The sequence below is a fragment of the Bombina bombina genome, chromosome 11, assembly GCF_027579735.1.
Source record: "Bombina bombina isolate aBomBom1 chromosome 11, aBomBom1.pri, whole genome shotgun sequence".
Lineage (NCBI taxonomy): Eukaryota > Metazoa > Chordata > Amphibia > Anura > Bombinatoridae > Bombina > Bombina bombina.
Window position 1 is genome coordinate 135167923 of NC_069509.1, and position 20196 is coordinate 135188118.

At 41.1% G+C, this 20196-nt stretch overlaps 1 protein-coding gene across 1 annotated transcript in view; it reads right to left on the bottom strand.

Moving 5' to 3' along the window:
• COG7 (component of oligomeric golgi complex 7) overlaps nucleotides 1-20196 on the bottom strand; it is a 336481-nt gene that overhangs the window by 32293 nt on the left and 283992 nt on the right. The window contains exons 12-13 of the mRNA XM_053694578.1: nucleotides 19955-20020; nucleotides 19382-19565 (exon numbers count right to left, since the gene is read on the bottom strand). Coding sequence (XP_053550553.1) covers nucleotides 19382-19565; nucleotides 19955-20020 — 250 coding nt within the window. The remainder of the gene's footprint in view (nucleotides 1-19381; nucleotides 19566-19954; nucleotides 20021-20196) is intronic.

The following is a 20196-nucleotide window of genomic DNA, read 5'->3' on the forward strand; positions in this document are numbered from 1 at the left end:
TATCCAGCCATACTGTTTATTTATTGTGTATATGTGACAATCAGAAACTCATCAGGTTATATGCCATTGCTTCCACCTTTTGTTCAATGCCAGCTGTGTAAAGTCCAAAACACATAAGAAAATCTGGCACGTACTGTGCCCGACATCAGTGCTGATTGATTACAAGGTTGGGTGGAAACATAACCCACTGAACAGTGGAAGAAGAGCCATGAGAAGAAAATGATATGCAAAGCATGGCATGAAGGTAAACTAGGAGTTGCGCCATTGAAAATTTGGGAGGGGATCTGCTGTGTCAGAGTCACTTCTGGAAATATTCTATAAACAGAACGCTCTGTTCTTAAACTAGGAGTCTTCTGGCAAAGACAACAGCGATGGTTGTGTCAGCAGGCTGTATGTACAAAGAGAGCTGTGTACACAACTAGGTGAGCATGTTGTGTTTTGTGTACAAATATTTGTCACCATTTTCTTTAAACCTCTGAGATGAATGTTACTGCAAAAATGGACAATGTTGCAAGGACATACTAATGGAAACAATTATATGCTGCAAGTCATTTCAGTGTGTCATTTTTGATAATTGACTTGAGCTCACTATCTGTTGCTCCTGATTGGATAACCACCCATGTCCTGCTTGTAAACTGTAAGGTTTAAACAAATTTCACCTGAACATCTCTATGTAAAGAAAGAAGATATATACCTCAAAATTTCTTCAGTAGCCACATCCTATTGTAAAATGACTTGTAGCAGCCAATGAGGATGCTAGTCCCAAGACTTGCAAAGGAGTGTGCATCTCGCATGTGCAGACACAGCCATGTTATTTCCCTTCTTAGTTTAAGGACGTTCACTATGAGATTGTGAGATTTAAGTGAAATCTCATGAAACCACAATAAAGAAAAGTCAGTTATATGAAGAAGATATTTTCCTGTCAGCTCTTTACAGTTATGCTGCATCACTTTCGAGGGATTTAACATAAGAGTATTATGTCCCTTTAATAATATATGATGAGCCCCTTTGACCTGTAGGTTTCCTTACAGTGATTTTTATTAGCCCTAAATTTTAAGATATTTCAAGCTATGAATTCTTAGTATCTTTATTTGAAAAAAAGGAATTTAAAGTGATGGTAAAACTTAACTAATCAAATGCCATATATTTAGGGCTGGATTTATCAAAGCCCTTCTCCTATAATTACGTCTCAAAAAACGCATATGAACTGTTCGTCATATTTATCATTGCTTTCTGCACCTAAAATTGCGCCAATCTGAAGTAAACTTGCTCGCACTTCGCTTACATTCGCCTAGGCGCACAGGCATGCTACCGACAGCGCTAATACACATTGGACAAAGGCGTAATTGTACGTGCAGACATAGAAATACGAGTTGCTTGGTATTTATTATTACTTTTCGTATATACATAGGCGAATCTCAGTAGAGCCCACTGTTTCACATATCTGAAAATGGAGTACTTTCTGATGTTAGCACATTTGTCCATTGTTCAGCGCGTGGAAGAGACTGATTGTGACACAAATATGCCCCTACAAAGGTGCACACGGGTGCCGAGACTTTTCCTGCCCCGTTGTGGTCTGCATGCTCTGATTCTGAAATTAAAAAAAGGTTCAGGCTCAACAGATCAACTATTTTAGATTTATATGGACTAATACAACATGAACTAGAACCAAGTACAAGAATGACAAGATCAATCCCCGGAATAGGGAAATTATTGGCTGTGCTACATTTCTTAGCTACAGGATCTTTTCAATCGGTGTCCAGTCCAATTGTAGGAATGAGTCAGCCATCATTTTATTATTATTTCCAAATAAATTACCTAGCACATCCAGTCGTGGAAGAGCAGGAGCCAGTCGGTGCAGGACAGGAGGAGGCAGTCGTTGCAGGACAGGAGGAGGCAGCGGAGTCTACCGCGGAATGTAAGTTAATTGTTGAAAACATGACCATAATCTATAGAAAATGTATATATATATATATATATCTATTTATATATATATATATATATATATATATATATATATATATATATATATATATATATATATATATATAAATATATATTTATATATATATATTATATATATAAATATATATATAAAAAATAAAAAACAGAATTTATGCTTACCTGATAAATTACTTTCTCCAACGGTGTGTCCGGTCCACGGCGTCATCCTTACTTGTGGGAATATCTCTTCCCCAACAGGAAATGGCAAAGAGTCCCAGCAAAGCTGGCCATATAGTCCCTCCTAGGCTCCGCCCACCCCAGTCATTCGACCGACGGACAGGAGGAAAATATATAGGAGAAACCATATGGTACCGTGGTGACTGTAGTTAGAGAAAATAATTCATCAGACCTGATTAAAAAACCAGGGCGGGCCGTGGACCGGACACACCGTTGGAGAAAGTAATTTATCAGGTAAGCATAAATTCTGTTTTCTCCAACATTGGTGTGTCCGGTCCACGGCGTCATCCTTACTTGTGGGAACCAATACCAAAGCTTTAGGACACGGATGAAGGGAGGGAGCAAATCAGGTTACCTAAACGGAAGGCACCACGGCTTGCAAAACCTTTCTCACAAAAACATAATTTATGCTTACCTGATAAATTCCTTTCTTCTGTTGTGTGATCAGTCCACGGGTCATCATTACTTCTGGGATATTATCTGCTCCCCTACAGGAAGTGCAAGAGGATTCACCCAGCAGAGTTGCTATATAGCTCCTCCCCTCTACGTCACCTCCAGTCATTCGACCAAAGACCAACGAGAAAGGAGAAGCCAAGGGTGTAGTGGTGACTGAATTATAATTTAAAAAATATTTACCTGCCTTAAAAAACAGGGCGGGCCGTGGACTGATCACACAACAGAAGAAAGGAATTTATCAGGTAAGCATAAATTATGTTTTCTTCTGTTATGTGTGATCAGTCCACGGGTCATCATTACTTCTGGGATACCAATACCAAAGCAAAAGTACACGGATGACGGGAGGGATAGGCAGGCTCATTATACAGAAGGAACCACTGCCTGAAGAACCTTTCTCCCAAAAATAGCCTCCGAAGAAGCAAAAGTGTCAAATTTGTAAAATTTGGAAAAAGTATGAAGCGAAGACCAAGTTGCAGCCTTGCAAATCTGTTCAACAGAGGCCTCATTCTTAAAGGCCCAAGTGGAAGCCACAGCTCTAGTGGAATGAGCTGTAATTCTTTCAGGAGGCTGCTGTCCAGCAGTCTCATAGGCTAAACGTATTATGCTACGAAGCCAAAAAGAGAGAGAGGTAGCAGAAGCTTTTTGACCTCTCCTCTGTCCAGAATAAACGACAAACAGGGAAGAAGTTTGGCGAAAATCTTTAGTTGCCTGCAAGTAGAACTTGAGGGCACGAACTACATCCAGATTGTGTAGAAGACGTTCCTTCTTTGAAGAAGGATTTGGACACAAGGATGGAACAACAATCTCTTGATTGATATTCCTGTTAGAAACAACCTTAGGTAAGAACCCAGGTTTAGTACGCAGAACTACCTTGTCTGAGTGAAAGATCAGATAAGGAGAATCACAATGTAGGGCTGATAACTCAGAGACTCTTCGAGCCGAGGAAATAGCCATTAAAAATAGAACTTTCCAAGATAACAATTTTATATCAATGGAATGAAGGGGTTCAAACGGAACACCCTGTAAAACGTTAAGAACTAAGTTTAAACTCCATGGCGGAGCAACAGTTTTAAACACAGGCTTGATCCTAGCTAAAGCCTGACAAAAGGCCTGGATGTCTGAATTTTCTGACAGACGCCTGTGTAACAAGATGGACAGAGCTGAGATCTGTCCCTTTAATGAGCTAGCCGATAAACCCTTTTCTAAACCTTCTTGTAGAAAAGACAATATCCTAGGAATCCTAACCTTACTCCAGGAGTAATCTTTGGATTCACACCAGTATAGGTATTTACGCCATATTTTATGGTAAATCTTTCTGGTAACAGGCTTCCTAGCCTGTATCAGGGTATCAATAACCGACTCAGAAAAACCACGTTTTGATAAAATCAAGCGTTCAATTTCCAAGCAGTCAGCTTCAGAGAAGTTAGACTTTGATGTTTGAATGGACCCTGAATCAGAAGGTCCTGTCTTAGAGGTAGAGACCAAGGCGGACAGGATGACATGTCCACTAGATCTGCATACCAAGTCCTGCGCGGCCATGCAGGCGCTATTAGAATCACTGATGCTCTCTCCTGTTTGATTTTGGCAATCAATCGAGGAAGCAGCGGGAAGGGTGGAAACACATAAGCCATCCTGAAGTTCCAAGGTGCTGTCAAAGCATCTATCAGAACCGCTCCCGGATCCCTGGATCTGGATCCGTAGCGAGGAAGTTTGGCGTTCTGGCGAGACGCCATGAGATCTATCTCTGGTTTGCCCCAACGTCGAAGTATTTGGGCAAAGACCTCCGGATGAAGTTCCCACTCCCCCGGATGAAGAGTCTGGCGACTCAAGAAATCCGCCTCCCAGTTCTCCACTCCCGGGATGTGGATTGCTGACAGGTGGCAAGAGTGAGACTCTGCCCAGCGAATTATCTTTGATACTTCTATCATTGCTAGGGAGCTTCTTGTCCCTCCCTGATGGTTGAAGTAAGCTACAGTCGTGATGTTGTCCGACTGAAACCTGATGAACCCCCGAGTCTTTAACTGGGGCCAAGCTAGAAGGGCATTGAGAACTGCTCTCAATTCCAGAATGTTTATTGGCAGGAGACTTTCCTCCTGACTCCATTGTCCCTGAGCCTTCAGAGAATTCCAGACAGCGCCCCAACCTAGAAGGCTGGCGTCTGTTGTTACGATTGTCCAGTCCGGCCTGCTGAACGGCATCCCCCTGGACAGATGTGGCCGAGAAAGCCACCATAGAAGAGAGTTTCTGGTCTCTTGATCCAGATTCAGAGTGGGGGACAAATCTGAGTAATCCCCATTCCACTGACTCAGCATGCACAATTGCAGCGGTCTGAGATGTAGGCGTGCAAAGGGTACTATGTCCATTGCTGCTACCATTAAGCCGATCACCTCCATGCATTGAGCTACTGACGGGAGTTGAATGGAATGAAGGACACGGCATACATTTAGAAGCTTTGTTAATCTGTCTTCTGTCAGATAAATCTTCATTTCTACAGAATCTATAAGAGTCCCCAAGAATGGAACTCTTGTGAGAGGCAAGAGAGAACTCTTCTTTTCGTTCACTTTCCATCCATGCGACCTTAGAAATGCCAGAACTAACTCTGTATGAGACTTGGCAGTTTGAAAGCTTGAAGCTTGTATCAGAATGTCGTCTAGGTACGGAGCTACCGAAATTCCTCGCGGTCTCAGAACCGCTAGAAGGGCACCCAGAACCTTTGTGAAGATTCTTGGAGCCGTAGCCAATCCGAATGGAAGGGCTACAAACTGGTAATGCCTGTCTAAGAAGGCAAACCTTAGATACCGGTAATGATCTTTGTGAATCGGTATGTGAAGGTAAGCATCCTTTAAATCCACTGTGGTCATGTATTGACCCTTTTGGATCATGGGTAAGATTGTCCGAATAGTTTCCATTTTGAACGATGGAACTCTTAGGAATTTGTTTAGGATCTTTAAATCCAAGATTGGCCTGAAAGTTCCCTCTTTTTTGGGAACCACAAACAGGTTTGAGTAAAACCCTTGTCCTTGTTCCGACCGCGGAACCGGATGGATCACTCCCATTAATAATAGATCTTGTACACAGCGTAGAAACGCGTCTTTCTTTATTTGGTTTGTTGACAACCTTGACAGATGAAATCTCCCTCTTGGGGGAGATAATTTGAAGTCTAGAAGGTATCCCTGAGATATGATCTCTAGCGCCCAGGGATCCTGGACATCTCTTGCCCAAGCCTGGGCGAAGAGAGAGAGTCTGCCCCCCACTAGATCCGGTCCCGGATCGGGGGCCCTCGGTTCATGCTGTCTTAGGGGCAGCAGCAGGTTTTCTGGCCTGCTTGCCCTTATTCCAGGACTGGTTAGGTTTCCAGCCTTGTCTGTAACGAGCAACAGCTCCTTCCTGTTTTGGTGCAGTGGAAGTTGATGCTGCACCTGCTTTGAAATTCCGAAAGGGACGAAAATTAGACTGTCTAGCCTTAGCTTTGGCTTTGTCTTGAGGTAGAGCGTGGCCCTTACCTCCTGTAATGTCAGCGATAATTTCTTTCAAACCGGGCCCAAATAAAGTTTGCCCCTTGAAAGGTGTATTAAGTAATTTGGACTTAGAAGTTACATCAGCCGACCAGGATTTTAGCCACAGCGCCCTACGTGCCTGAATGGCGAATCCTGAATTCTTAGCCGTAAGTTTGGTTAAATGTACTACGGCCTCCGAAATGAATGAATTAGCTAGTTTAAGGACTCTAAGCCTGTCCGTAATGTCGTCCAGCGTAGCGGAACTAAGGTTCTCTTCCAGAGACTCAATCCAAAATGCTGCCGCAGCCGTAATCGGCGCGATGCATGCAAGGGGTTGCAATATAAAACCTTGTTGAACAAACATTTTCTTAAGGTAACCCTCTAATTTTTTATCCATAGGATCTGAAAAAGCACAGCTATCCTCCACCGGGATAGTGGTGCGCTTAGCTAAAGTAGAAACTGCTCCCTCCACCTTAGGGACCGTTTGCCATAAGTCCCGTGTGGTGGCGTCTATTGGAAACATCTTTCTAAATATTGGAGGGGGTGAGAACGGCACACCGGGTCTATCCCACTCCTTAGTAACAATTTCAGTTAATCTCTTAGGTATAGGAAAAACGTCAGTACTCGCCGGTACCGCAAAGTATTTATCCAACCTACACATTTTCTCTGGTATTGCAACAGTGTTACAATCGTTAAGAGCCGCTAAGACCTCCCCTAGTAATACACGGAGGTTTTCCAATTTAAATTTAAAATTTGAAATATCTGAATCCAATCTGCTTGGATCAGAACCGTCACCTACAGAATGAAGCTCTCCGTCCTCATGCTCTGCAAGCTGTGACGCAGTATCAGACATGGCCCTAGAATTATCAGCGCACTCTGTTCTCACCCCAGAGTGATCACGCTTGCCTCTTAGTTCTGGTAACTTAGCCAAAACTTCAGTCATAACAGTAGCCATATCTTGTAATGTTATCTGTAATGGCTGCCCAGATGTACTAGGCGCCATAATATCACGCACCTCCCGGGCGGGAGACGCAGGTACTGACACGTGAGGCGAGTTAGACGGCATAACTCTCCCCTCGCTGTTTGGTGAAATTTGTTCAATTTGTACAGATTGGCTTTTATTTAAAGTAGCATCAATACAGTTAGTACATAAATTTCTATTGGGCTCCACCTTGGCATTGGAACAAATGACACAGGTATCTTCCTCTGAATCAGACATGTTTAACACACTAGCAATAAACATGCAACTTGGTTACAATCTTATTTAACAAAAAACGTACTGTGCCTCAAAGAAGCACTAAACGATTAAATGACAGTTGAAATAATGAACTGAAAAACAGTTATAGCATCACTCTTTAAAAACAACACAACTTGTTAGCAAAGGTTTGTTCCCATTAGTAAAGTAACACTAATTAAATTTTAAACATAAAAATCACAGAGCAACGTTTCAAAACACAGTCACTACATAAGTCTCACAGCTCTGCTGAGAGAATCTACCTCCCTTCAAAGAAGTTTGAAGACCCCTGAGTTCTGTTAGAGATGAACCGGATCATGCAGAAAATACAAGAGTAACTGACTGGAAATTTTTGATGCGTAGCAAAGAGCGCCAAAAACGGCCCCTCCCCCTCACACACAGCAGTGAGAGAGAAACGAAACTGTCATAATCAAAACAAGCAAACTGCCAAGTGGAAAAATAATGCCCAAATATTTATTCCCTCAGTACCTCAGAAATGCAAACGATTCTACATTCCAGCAAAAACGTTTAACATGAATTAAATACCTATTAAAAGGTTTAATGTATTTTTACAGAGTAATTCCGGTGAAATACCATCCCCAGAATACTGAAGTGTAGAGTATACATACATGTCATTATAACGGTATGGCAGGATTTTCTCATCAATTCCATTCAGAAAATAAAAACTGCTACATACCTCAATGCAGATTCAACTGCCCGCTGTCCCCTGATCTGAAGCTTTTACCTCCCTCAGATGGCCGAGAAACAGCAATATGATCTTAACTACTCCGGTTAAAATCATAAGAAAAACTCTGGTAGATTCTTCTTCAAACTCTGCCAGAGAAGTAATAACACGCTCCGGTGCTATTGTAAAATAACAAACTTTTGATTGAAGTTATAAAAACTAAGTATAATCACCATAGTCCTCTCACACCTCCTATCTAGTCTTTGGGTGCAAGAGAATGACTGGAGGTGACGTAGAGGGGAGGAGCTATATAGCAACTCTGCTGGGTGAATCCTCTTGCACTTCCTGTAGGGGAGCAGATAATATCCCAGAAGTAATGATGACCCGTGGACTGATCACACATAACAGAAGAAAATAGCCTCCGAAGAAGCAAAAGTATCAAATTTGTAAAATTTGGCAAAAGTGTGCAGTGAAGACCAAGTCGCTGCCTTACATATCTGGTCAACAGAAGCCTCGTTCTTGAAGGCCCATGTGGAAGCTACAGCCCTAGTGGAGTGAGCTGTAATTCTTTCAGGAGGCTGCCGTCCGGCGGTCTCGTAAGCCAATCGGATGATGCTTTTAAGCCAAAAGGAAAGAGAGGTAGAAGTCGCTTTTTGACCTCTCCTTTTACCAGAATAGACAACAAACAAAGAAGATGTTTGTCTGAAATCTTTTGTAGCCTCTAAATAGAATTTTAGAGCACGGACTACGTCCAAATTGTGTAACAAACGTTCCTTCTTTGAAACTGGATTCGGACATAAAGAAGGAACAACTATCTCCTGGTTAATATTCTTGTTAGAAACAACCTTTGGAAGAAAACCAGGCTTAGTACGCAAAACCACCTTATCTGCATGGAACACCAGATAAGGCGGAGAACACTGCAAAGCAGATAACTCAGAAACTCTTCTAGCAGAAGAAATAGCAACTAAAAACAAAACTTTCCAAGATAGTAACTTAATATCTATGGAATGTAAAGGTTCAAACGGAACCCCTTGAAGAACTGAAAGAACTAGATTTAGACTCCAGGGAGGAGTCAAAGGTCTGTAAACAGGCTTGATCCTAACCAGAGCCTGAACAAATGCTTGAACATCTGGCACAGCTGCCAGTCTTTTGTGTAGTAAGACAGATAAAGCAGAGATCTGTCCCTTTAGAGAACTTGCAGATAATCCTTTCTCCAAACCTTCTTGTAGAAAGGAGAGAATCTTAGGGATTTTTATCTTATTCCATGGGAATCCTTTGGATTCACACCAACAGATATATTTTTTCCATATCTTATGGTAAATCTTTCTAGTTACTGGATTTCTGGCCTGAACCAGAGTATCTATCACAGAATCTGAAAACCCACGCTTTGAAAGAATCAAGCGTACAATCTCCAAGCCGTCAGCTGGAGGGAGACCAGATTTGGATGTTCGAATGGACCCTGAACAAGAAGGTCCTGTCTCAAAGGTAGCTTCCATGGTGGAACCGATGACATATTCACCAGGTCTGCATACCAAGTCCTGCGTGGCCACGCAGGAGCTATCAAGATCACCGAGGCCCTCTCCTGTTTGATCCTGGCTACCAGCCTGGGAATGAGAGGAAACGGTGGAAACACATAAGCTAGGTTGAAGGTCCAAGGTGCTACTAGTGCATCTACTAGAGTCGCCTTGGGATCCCTGGATCTGGACCCGTAACACGGAACCTTGAAGTTCTGACGAGACGCCATCAGATCCATGTCTGGAATGCCCCATAATTGAGTCAGTTGGGCAAAGATCTCCGGATGGAGTTCCCACTCCCCCGGATGGAAAGTCTGACGACTCAGATAATCCGCTTCCCAGTTTTCCACACCTGGGATGTGGATCGCAGATAGATGGCAGGAGTGTTCCTCCGCCCATTGTATTATTTTGGTCACTTCTTTCATCGCCAGGGAACTCCTTGTTCCCCCCTGATGATTGATATACGCAACGGTCGTCATGTTGTCTGATTGGAATCTTATGAATCTGGCCTTTGCTAGTTGAGGCCAAGCCCTGAGAGCATTGAAAATCGCTCTTAGTTCCAGAATGTTTATCGGGAGAAGAGACTCTTCCCGAGACCATAGTCCCTGAGTCTTCAGAGATTCCCAGACCGCGCCCCAGCCCACTAGACTGGCGTCGGTCGTGACAATGACCCACTCTGGTCTGCGGAAGCTCATTCCCTTGGATAGATGGTCCAGGGTCAGCCACCAACGGAGTGAATCTCTGGTCTTCTGATCTACCTGAATCATTGGAGACAAGTCTGTATAGTCCCCATTCCACTGTTTGAGCATGCACAGTTGTAATGGTCTTAGATGAATTTGTGCAAAAGGAACTATGTCCATTGCTGCAACCATCAACCCTACTACTTCCATGCACTGAGCTATGGAAGGCCGTGGAACAGAATGAAGAACTTGACAAGCGCTTAGAAGCTTTGATTTTCTGACCTCTGTCAGAAAAATCCTCATTTCTAAGGAATCTATTATTGTTCCCAAGAAGGGAACTCTTGTTGACGGAGACAGAGAACTTTTTTCTACGTTCACCTTCCATCCATGCGATCTGAGAAAGGCCAGAACAATGTCTGTATGAGCCTTTGCTTTTGACAGGGACGACGCTTGTATTAGAATGTCGTCCAGGTATGGTACTACTGCAATGCCCCTCGGCCTTAGAACCGCTAGAAGGGACCCGAGTACCTTTGTGAAAATCCTTGGAGCAGTGGCTAACCCGAATGGAAGGGCCACAAACTGGTAATGTTTGTCCAGAAAGGCAAACCTTAGGAACTGATGATGTTCTTTGTGGATAGGAATATGTAGGTACGCATCCTTTAGATCCACGGTAGTCATAAATTGACCTTCCTGGATAGTGGGTAGAATCGTTCGAATGGTTTCCATTTTGAACGATGGTACCCTGAGAAATTTGTTTAGGATCTTCAGATCCAAAATTGGTCTGAATGTTCCCTCTTTTTTGGGAACTACGAACAGATTTGAATAAAATCCCATTCCCTGTTCTTTTATTGGGACAGGGTGTATCACTCCCATTTTTAACAGGTCTTCTACACAATGTAAGAACGCCTGTCTCTTTATTTGGTTTAAGGATAAGTGAGACATGTGGAACCTTCCCCTTGGGGGTAGTTCCCTGAATTCCAGAAGATAACCCTGAGAAACTATTTCTAGTGCCCAGGGATCCTGAACATCTCTTGCCCAAGCCTGAGCAAAGAGAGAGAGTCTGCCCCCTACTAGATCCGGTCCCGGATCGGGGGCTACTCCTTCATGCTGTCTTGTTAGCAGCAGCAGGCTTCTTGACCTGCTTACCCTTGTTCCAGCCTTGCATAGGTTTCCAGGCTGGTTTGGGCTGTGAGGCATTACCCTCTTGCTTAGAGGATGCAGAATTAGAGGCCGGTCCGTTCCTGAAATTGCGAAAGGAACGAAAATTAGACTTATTCTTGGCCTTGAACGGCCTATCTTGTGGAAGGGCGTGGCCCTTTCCCCCAGTGATGTCTGAGATAATCTCTTTCAATTCTGGTCCGAAGAGAGTTTTACCTTTGAAAGGGATGTTAAGCAATTTTCTCTTGGATGATACATCCGCTGACCAAGACTTTAGCCAAAGCGCTCTACGCGCCACAATTGCAAACCCTGAATTTTTCGCCGCTAATTTAGCTAATTGCAAGGCGGCATCTAAAATAAAAGAGTTAGCCAACTTAAGTGCGTGAACTCTGTCCATAACCTCCTCATATGGAGTCTCTCTACCGAGCGACTTTTCTAGTTCCTCGAACCAGAACCACGCTGCAGTAGTGACAGGAACAATGCACGAAATGGGTTGTAGAAGGTAACCTTGCTGTACAAAAATCTTTTTAAGCAAACCTTCCAATTTTTTATCCATAGGATCTTTGAAAGCACAACTATCCTCGATAGGAATAGTAGTGCGCTTGTTTAAAGTAGAAACTGCCCCCTCGACCTTAGGGACTGTCTGCCTTAAGTCCTTTCTGGGGTCGACCATAGGAAATAATTTCTTAAATATAGGAGGGGGAACAAAAGGTATGCCGGGCTTCTCCCACTCTTTATTCACTATGTCCGCCACCCGCTTGGGTATAGGAAAAGCGTCGGGGTGCACCGGAACCTCTAGAAACTTGTCCATTTTGCATAATTTCTCTGGAATGACCAAGTTGTCACAATCATCCAGAGTAGATAACACCTCCTTAAGCAGTGCGCGGAGATGTTCTAATTTAAATTTAAATGTCACAACATCAGGTTCAGCTTGTTGAGAAATTTTTCCTGAATCTGAAATTTCCCCATCTGACAAAACCTCCCTCATGGCCACTTCAGATTGGTGTGAGGGTATGACAGAACAATTATCATCAGCGCCCTCCTGCTCTTCAGTGTTTAAGACAGAGCAATCGCGCTTTCTCTGATATGCAGGCATTTTGGATAAAATATTTGCTATGGAGTTATCCATTACAGCCGTCAATTGTTGCATGGTAATAAGCATTGGCGCGCTAGATGTACTAGGGGCCTCCTGCGTGGGCAAAACTGGTGTAGACACAGTAGGAGATGATGTAGTATCATGTCTACTCCCCTCATCTGAGGAATCATCTTGGGCAATTTCATTATCTGTGGCAGTACTGTCCTTACTTTGTTTGGACGCTGTGGCACAATTATCACACAAATTTAAATGGGGAGACACATTGGCTTTCATACATATAGAACATAGCTTATCCGAAGGCACAGACATGTTAAACAGGCTTAAACTTGTTAATAAAGCACAAAAACCGTTTTAAAACAAAACCGTTACTGTCTCTTTAAATTTTAAACAGAAACACTTTATTACTGAATATGTGAAAAAACTATGAAGGAATTGTTAAAAAATTACCAAAATTTCACCACAGTGTCTTAAAGCATTAAGAGTATTGCACACCAAATTTCAGAGCTTTAACCCTTAAAATAACCAAGCCCAGAGGGGAATACTATACCAAATGACGCCTTCTAGAAACTTTTCCTGCTATTTTCAGGTCCTCACACATGCATCTGCATGTCTTGCTCTCAAAAACAACTGCGCAGTAATGGCGTGAAAATGAGGCTCAGCCTACAACTGGGAAGGCCCTCCCTGACTGGAAAAGGTGTCTAACATAGTGCCTGCCGTTAAAAAACGTTCCCCAAGCTTATAAATGTGAAATATCAGCATAAACATGTATAAAATGCCCAAATAAAGCAATCGATTTAGCCCATAAAAGTGTCTACCAGTTTTATAGCCCATATTCTGTTTGAGACTAAGAAAATGGCTTACCTATCCCCATGAGGGGAAAATTGACAGCCTTCCAGCATTACACAGTCTTGTTAGAAATATGGCTAGTCATACCTTAAGCAGAAAAGTCTGCTAACTGTTTCCCCCAACTGAAGTTACTTCATCTCAACAGTCCTATGTGGAAACAGCAATCGATTTTAGTTACTGTCTGCTAAAATCATCTTCCTCTCACAAACAGAAATCTTCATTTTGTTCTGTTTCAGAGTAAATAGTACATACCAGCACTATTTTAAAATAACAAACACTTGATAGAAGAATAAAAAACTACATTTAAACACCAAAAACTCTTAACCATCTCCGTGGAGATGTTGCCTGTGCAACGGCAAAGAGAATGACTGGGGTGGGCGGAGCCTAGGAGGGACTATATGGCCAGCTTTGCTGGGACTCTTTGCCATTTCCTGTTGGGGAAGAGATATTCCCACAAGTAAGGATGACGCCGTGGACCGGACACACCAATGTTGGAGAAATAAAGGTATATATTCTAAAGAAATTCATATTCATTACACAGCAACTCCCGAAGATTCAGTGACCGCAGAACACGGTTCTGCAGAGGAAGGTTTGGACGCAGGGGAGGATGAGGCTTCAGCTGCCTGTAAGTTTGAGAGAGAAAGAAAGAGAGAGAAACATAGGGAGAGACATACAGAGAGAGTCAGAGAGACAGACAGAGAGAGAGATAGACAGAGAGAGAGAGAGAAGAGAGAGACAGAGAGAGACAGACTGACAGAGAGAGACACAGACAGACACAGAGAGAGAGATAGACTGACTCAGAGAGAGAGACAGACAGAGAGAGACAGAGAGAGAGATAGACTGACACAGAGAGAGAGACAGACAGACACAGAGAGAGAGATAGACAGAGAGAGAGACAGACAGAGAGAGACTGACAGAGATAGACAGAGAGAGACAGAGAGAGAGATAGACTGACACAGAGAGAGAGAGACAGACAGACACAGAGAGAGAGATAGACAGAGAGAGAGACAGACAGAGAGAGACTGACAGAGATAGACAGAGAGAGACAGAGAGACACAGATAGTGATTGTGAAAAATAAAGAGAGTGAGAGACTGCGATGTACTTCTACATATAAAATCTTAAATATTTATTAATAATGTATTAAAATGTTTTTTTATTAGCATCGGAAGTAGTACAGGAGGAAGATTCAGAAGAAACTGCACATGAGGAGGAGCTGCTCACGCAGTCTGATGAAGGTAAGTTGATTACTGAAAATCAATACTTCATTACATTGCAATACAGATAGATTGATCAATAAGTGCAGATATAGAGAGATTGAAAGAGATGCTTGTAGATTGACAAAGGTTGAACTAGTAATTAATAATCATCAAACTTATATAGATAGATCGTGATAGTGAACGATTGAAGGTTAGATCAAGTAATGGAAATAAAGATAGAAAATTATTTAGTTATCGATGGTTATGTCAATCAATAGCTAGCGATTGCTGCAATGTGTACATGTCTTTACTTTGCTTTTGAGAAACATTTTCCTTTTTTTTGGGGGGTGCCAAAGTGGACACAATGGCCAACGAGGAGACTCCTGAGGAGGAGGAGGAGGGTGAAGAATCTATAGTGGAGGGGTCAGAACAGGAAGAGGAGAGTGTGGAGGAATTTCCCGATCAGTCTGCGGTGGAGGACGAGTCCTCGTTGGAGGAGAATAACGATGGTACGTTCAAAACAATACACCATACTCAAAACGGGGCACCATTAGAATCAAATAGTATAAAATACTACCATATCGATAGATCGAGAGATAGACAGATAGATACAAGGAAAGAATGACCTGAAATATTTTTTTATTTTTTTAAATGTTTTTGCAGAAACAACAGCAACACAGGAGAGGAAGAGGATCATCGATTTCCTCAAAGAAACAGAGAACCAAGTCCGGGAACTCCTCCATAAAATAATCACTTACCAGACAGGCTTTTGAAGCAATGTGATCTTAGTTTATTTTTACTTTACGTTAATTATTTATTTGTTAATTTATTATTAAAATATTGTTAGTAATTAATAAATTGTTTTGGTTAAGCGAAATAATGAGTTGGTCGCATTATTTATGACTGAAATTAAAATATTGATAATGTCTCAATGAGCATAGTTGATTCACATAACAGAATGGCACAATGAGGAGAGTCAACATTTTCATTTAGATGAGTTTGAGCAAATTGAACCTAACCACCTGCTTTGTTGTCAATAGTAATATTATTACAATCTACTTTTTCCTGTTAAAAATGTGCAAATTATATTTATTTTTCATGCGCATATATGTTGTGCAATGTCTCTACAGGACATGTAGCATTTGTTGATGCATTTGGCATAGACAGGTGTAAACTTTTTGTAACCTTTTGGAGAATGGTTGTAAAGACATGTGAAGTGTATCATAGAAGTGATAATTGAGTTACTAAATACACATATAACATTCAATAGACTGCTTTGTGTAAATATTATTTGACATATATATATATATATAAATTATGTCAATGCATTTACATTTTAATAGCAGTAGACATATTAAAAAATGTAAACTACCATGCATGCTATAATATTGTTATTGTGATATCTACATAAAACTACATATTAGATGTACACACAAATTATCTACATATGTAGACAGACAGTGAAATTGAAATATATGAAACTATTAGGGCATACATAGCAATATAGAAATATATACAGGCGCAAAATTGAGTTAGATTCATGATAAATATGGGGAAGTACAATTGCGACCAGGGGGATTTATCATAATACGCTACAGCTCGTCTGTTTTAAAAGGCATAATGTTGCGAGCAGTTTTGTGATAAATATGAGCGCATATGTGTGCCGTCACAGAAGCGAGCAGAGGCGCAGTTACAGGCGCACGTATCAGACACTACGACTTGCCTTTGATAAATCTAGCCCTTAATCTTTGCCATTAAAAAAGTATAAGTGAAAATGTTCTGTTTTTAATCCATCTGATAAAAAGTGTTAATTTAGTGCATAAAGCAATGCTTCTATTGCAGTGTTATGCCGGCCCTCTTGGATGAACTCTTTTTTTTTAATGACAATTCCAGTAAACATCCAATCAGCATGTGTATCATTTGACAATCTTGAAGTCCAGCCCCTTTAAAGTCCTTAGAAAGCCTATGTAGAGAATAGATTTTTTGACTGCTCTATACATCACAGCCCAGCCAAAAGAGGAAACACACAATAACAATTAGGATTATAAATCTTTTATTATAAAATATATATACACTTCTAAAAAAATAATTATGTGGATTGAGGATTCACTTGCAAACTAATATATTTTTCATTGCAACATTCTTATAGTCTAAAATTTACCATCACTTTAACACATTAGTGACTAGATCATTTTTCAATTTTCACCAGGGCTGTTTTTACATTTCAGCTGTGTTTGTGTGTAATTTTCATCTTACTCATTTACTGTACCCACACATATTATGTACAGTTTTTCACGCCAATAAATGGACTTTCTAAAGATTCCATTATTTGTATCATATCATATAATTTACTATAAAAAAATATATAAAATATGATGAAAATATTGAAAAAACACCCAACTTTGACCCATCTACATAAACAGTCACCAAAAAACACCCATGCTAAATAGTTTCTAAATTTTGTCCTGAGTTTAGAAATACCCAATGTTTACATGTTCTTTGCTTTTTTTGCAAGTTATAGGGCAATAAGTACAAGTAGCACTTTGCTATTTCCAAACCATTTTTTTTCTTCAAAATTAGCGATAGTTACATTGGAACACTGATATCTGTCATGAATCCCTGAATAACCCTTCACATGTATATATTTTTTTTTAGTAGACAACCCAAAGTATTGATCTAGGCCCATTTTGGTATATTTTATTCCACCATTTTATCACCAAATGCAATCAAATTAAAAAAAAATGTTAACTTTTTCACAAACTTTAGGTTTCTCACTGAAATGATTTACAAACAGCTTGTGCAATTATGGCACAAATAGTTGTAAATGCTTCTTTGGGATCCGCTTTGTTCAGAAATAGCAGACATATATGACTTTGGCATTGCTTTTTGGTAATATGAAGGCTGCTAAATACCGCTGTGCACCACACTTGTATTATGCCCAGCAGTGAAGGGGTTAATTAGGCAGCTTGTAGGGTTAATTTTAGCTTTAATGTGAGAGATCAGCCTCCCACCTGACATCCCACCCCTTGATCCCTCCCTGGCCTCTCTCAAACAGCTCTCTTCCCTCCCCCACCAACCAAAGGTCACCCCCATCTTAAGTACTGGCAGAAAGTCTGCCAGTATAAAATAAAAGGTTTTTTTTAAATATATTTTCTGCAGAGTAGTATCCCCCCTAACCTCCTAACGTCCCTGATCCCCCCCAAACAGCTCTCTAACCCTCCCCCCTCTACCTATTAGCCACCATGTTAGGTACTGGCAGCTGTCTGCCAGTACCCATTTTGCAATCATTTTTGGCTTATTTTTTATATATTTTATATAAATAAACTTTTTTCTGTAGTGTAGCTGCCCCCACGCATTCCCCTACCACCCTACCTCCTCCCAGATAATTTTACTTGCTAATAGCCCCCTCTCCCTCCTTCCCACTTACTATACCTTTTCCGTAGTGTAAGCGGTCCCACCCACTCCCGCCCCTGTCACACCCACTCCGACCTCCTCCCTGGCCGATGCAGAGAGGGCCACAGTGGCGCCCTCTGCATCGGTTGCTTAGGAAAGGGTATTGCAGGATGTCTCAATATCGAGGCATCGCTGCAATACCCTGAAAGCGTCTGGAAGCGATCATGATTGCTTCAAGAGCTTGAAACCCCTGAGGACGTACCAGGCACATCCTTGGTCGTTAACAACCGTTTTTTGTAGGACATACCTGGTACGTCCTCGGTTCTTAAGGGGTTAAGCATAGGAGGCAGGAGCTGGCCCATTTTTAGTTCAACACCTGGGTAGCGCTTGCTGATTGGTGCTACCCAGGGTGCTGAACAAAAAATGGACCGGCTACTAAGCTTACATTCCAGCTTTTTCAAATAAAGATACCAGGAGAACAAAGAAAAATTGATAATAGGAGTAAATTAGAAAGTTGCTTAAAGGGACAGTCTAGTCCAAAACAAACTTTCATTATTCATATAGGGCATGTCATTTTAAACAACTTTTCAATTTACTTCTATCACCAATTTTGCTTTGTTCTCTTGGTATTCTTAGTTGAAACGCTAAATCTAGGAGGTTCATATGCTAATTTCTAAGCCCTTGAAGGCCGCCTCTTAGCTCAGGGCATTTTGACAGTTTTTCACCACTAGAAGGCGTTAGTTCATGTGTTTCATATAGATAACACTGTACTCACGCACATGGAGTTCCTAGGAGCCCTCACTAATTGGCTAAAATGCAAGTCTTTCAAAAGAACTGAAATAAGGGGTCAGTTTGCAGAGGCTTAGATACAAGAAAATCACAGAGGTAAAAAGTGTATTAATATAACTGTGTTGGTTATGCAAAACTAGGGAATGGGTAATAAAGGGATTATCTATCTTTTAGAACAATAAATATTCTGGTATAGACTGTCCTTTTAAAATGACATGCTCTATATGAATCATTAAAGAAAAACATTTGGGTTTTATATCCGTTTCACAGAATATTAGAAACAAAATGCAACAGGACGGCACAGGTGTGCAGGAATGCAAGACCAATGCTAGATGTGGAAAGATGCTGAGATAGCACACAATACCAAACAAGGTAAAGTGTGTACTACACTAAATTGTATTATTTACAGTAAATTAGTGTTTTTGTAGTGTTATTTATAGATCAGTATAAAGCCATTTTAAGGTATTTTTTTAATCAAGTAACTTATCTTTAAATGCGCACAAACATTTTTGGGGAAGATGAATAAAAGCAACAGAAACAGTGCAAAATATATTTTGCTATTGCTGTAAAAACAGAAAGAGTTAAAAGGTAGATTCCTAGACAGGAGTTTGAGAGGCAAAATCTTTCCACCTGCCTAGCTGGTAATGTCATTTACCTTCAGCATGAACAGCGTCTCCATCAGGTTAGCATATTCTGCAGGGTCTCCTTTCTGGAGGTAGTTGTACTCTTGCCAGGGGTTTCTGCAGGCCTTGCGATCGCTAGCACTTGACTCCTGGATACCCGACAGGCTGCGAGGACTGTAGGTATCAGACAGATATTTCCCAGCTGTGGAGAGAATCCTGTAACAGCCGAGAAACACAAGATGGAAAAAAGAGGGATAAGAGAAATAAATAAATGTATTTATTTTTATAAACAGATACTAATTATGGGTCAGATTACAAGTGGAGCCCTAAATATCGCTTTTTTGACCAGTCACTTGTAATGGCTGGTTATTTATCGCGCGCCAGCAAACAGGTAAATTTGCACATTTGCGGGCGTGCGATAAATTAGTGCTCCACCTGTAATCTAGCCCTATATATGTTTCTCAGATTATAAATTCTGTTGTTTGGTTAATATTGTGTGCATTATTCTACTTGCATGAAGTTTACCAACTAGACTGTGTATCACACTCTATAACAGTGGTTCAGATATAGAAATCTATATTTACTTGTAATCCTATTATGCTTACCTGCTGGCCAGCTGCTGCTCAAACTCTCCGCACTGACGTAACAACTCCCCGCAAGTAGCTATAATCCTGCAACATACAGACAGCATTAGCAGAATAAAATATGATAATGTGTACTTTTTATAAATCCCTAAAGTGGTATAGCTATGTGCAAAGTCTACAGAAAAACAGGGTTGAAGAAAATTAAGAACCCCCCCCCCCCACAAGTTAAACATTTATATTATTACATTTGATTTATTCTCATG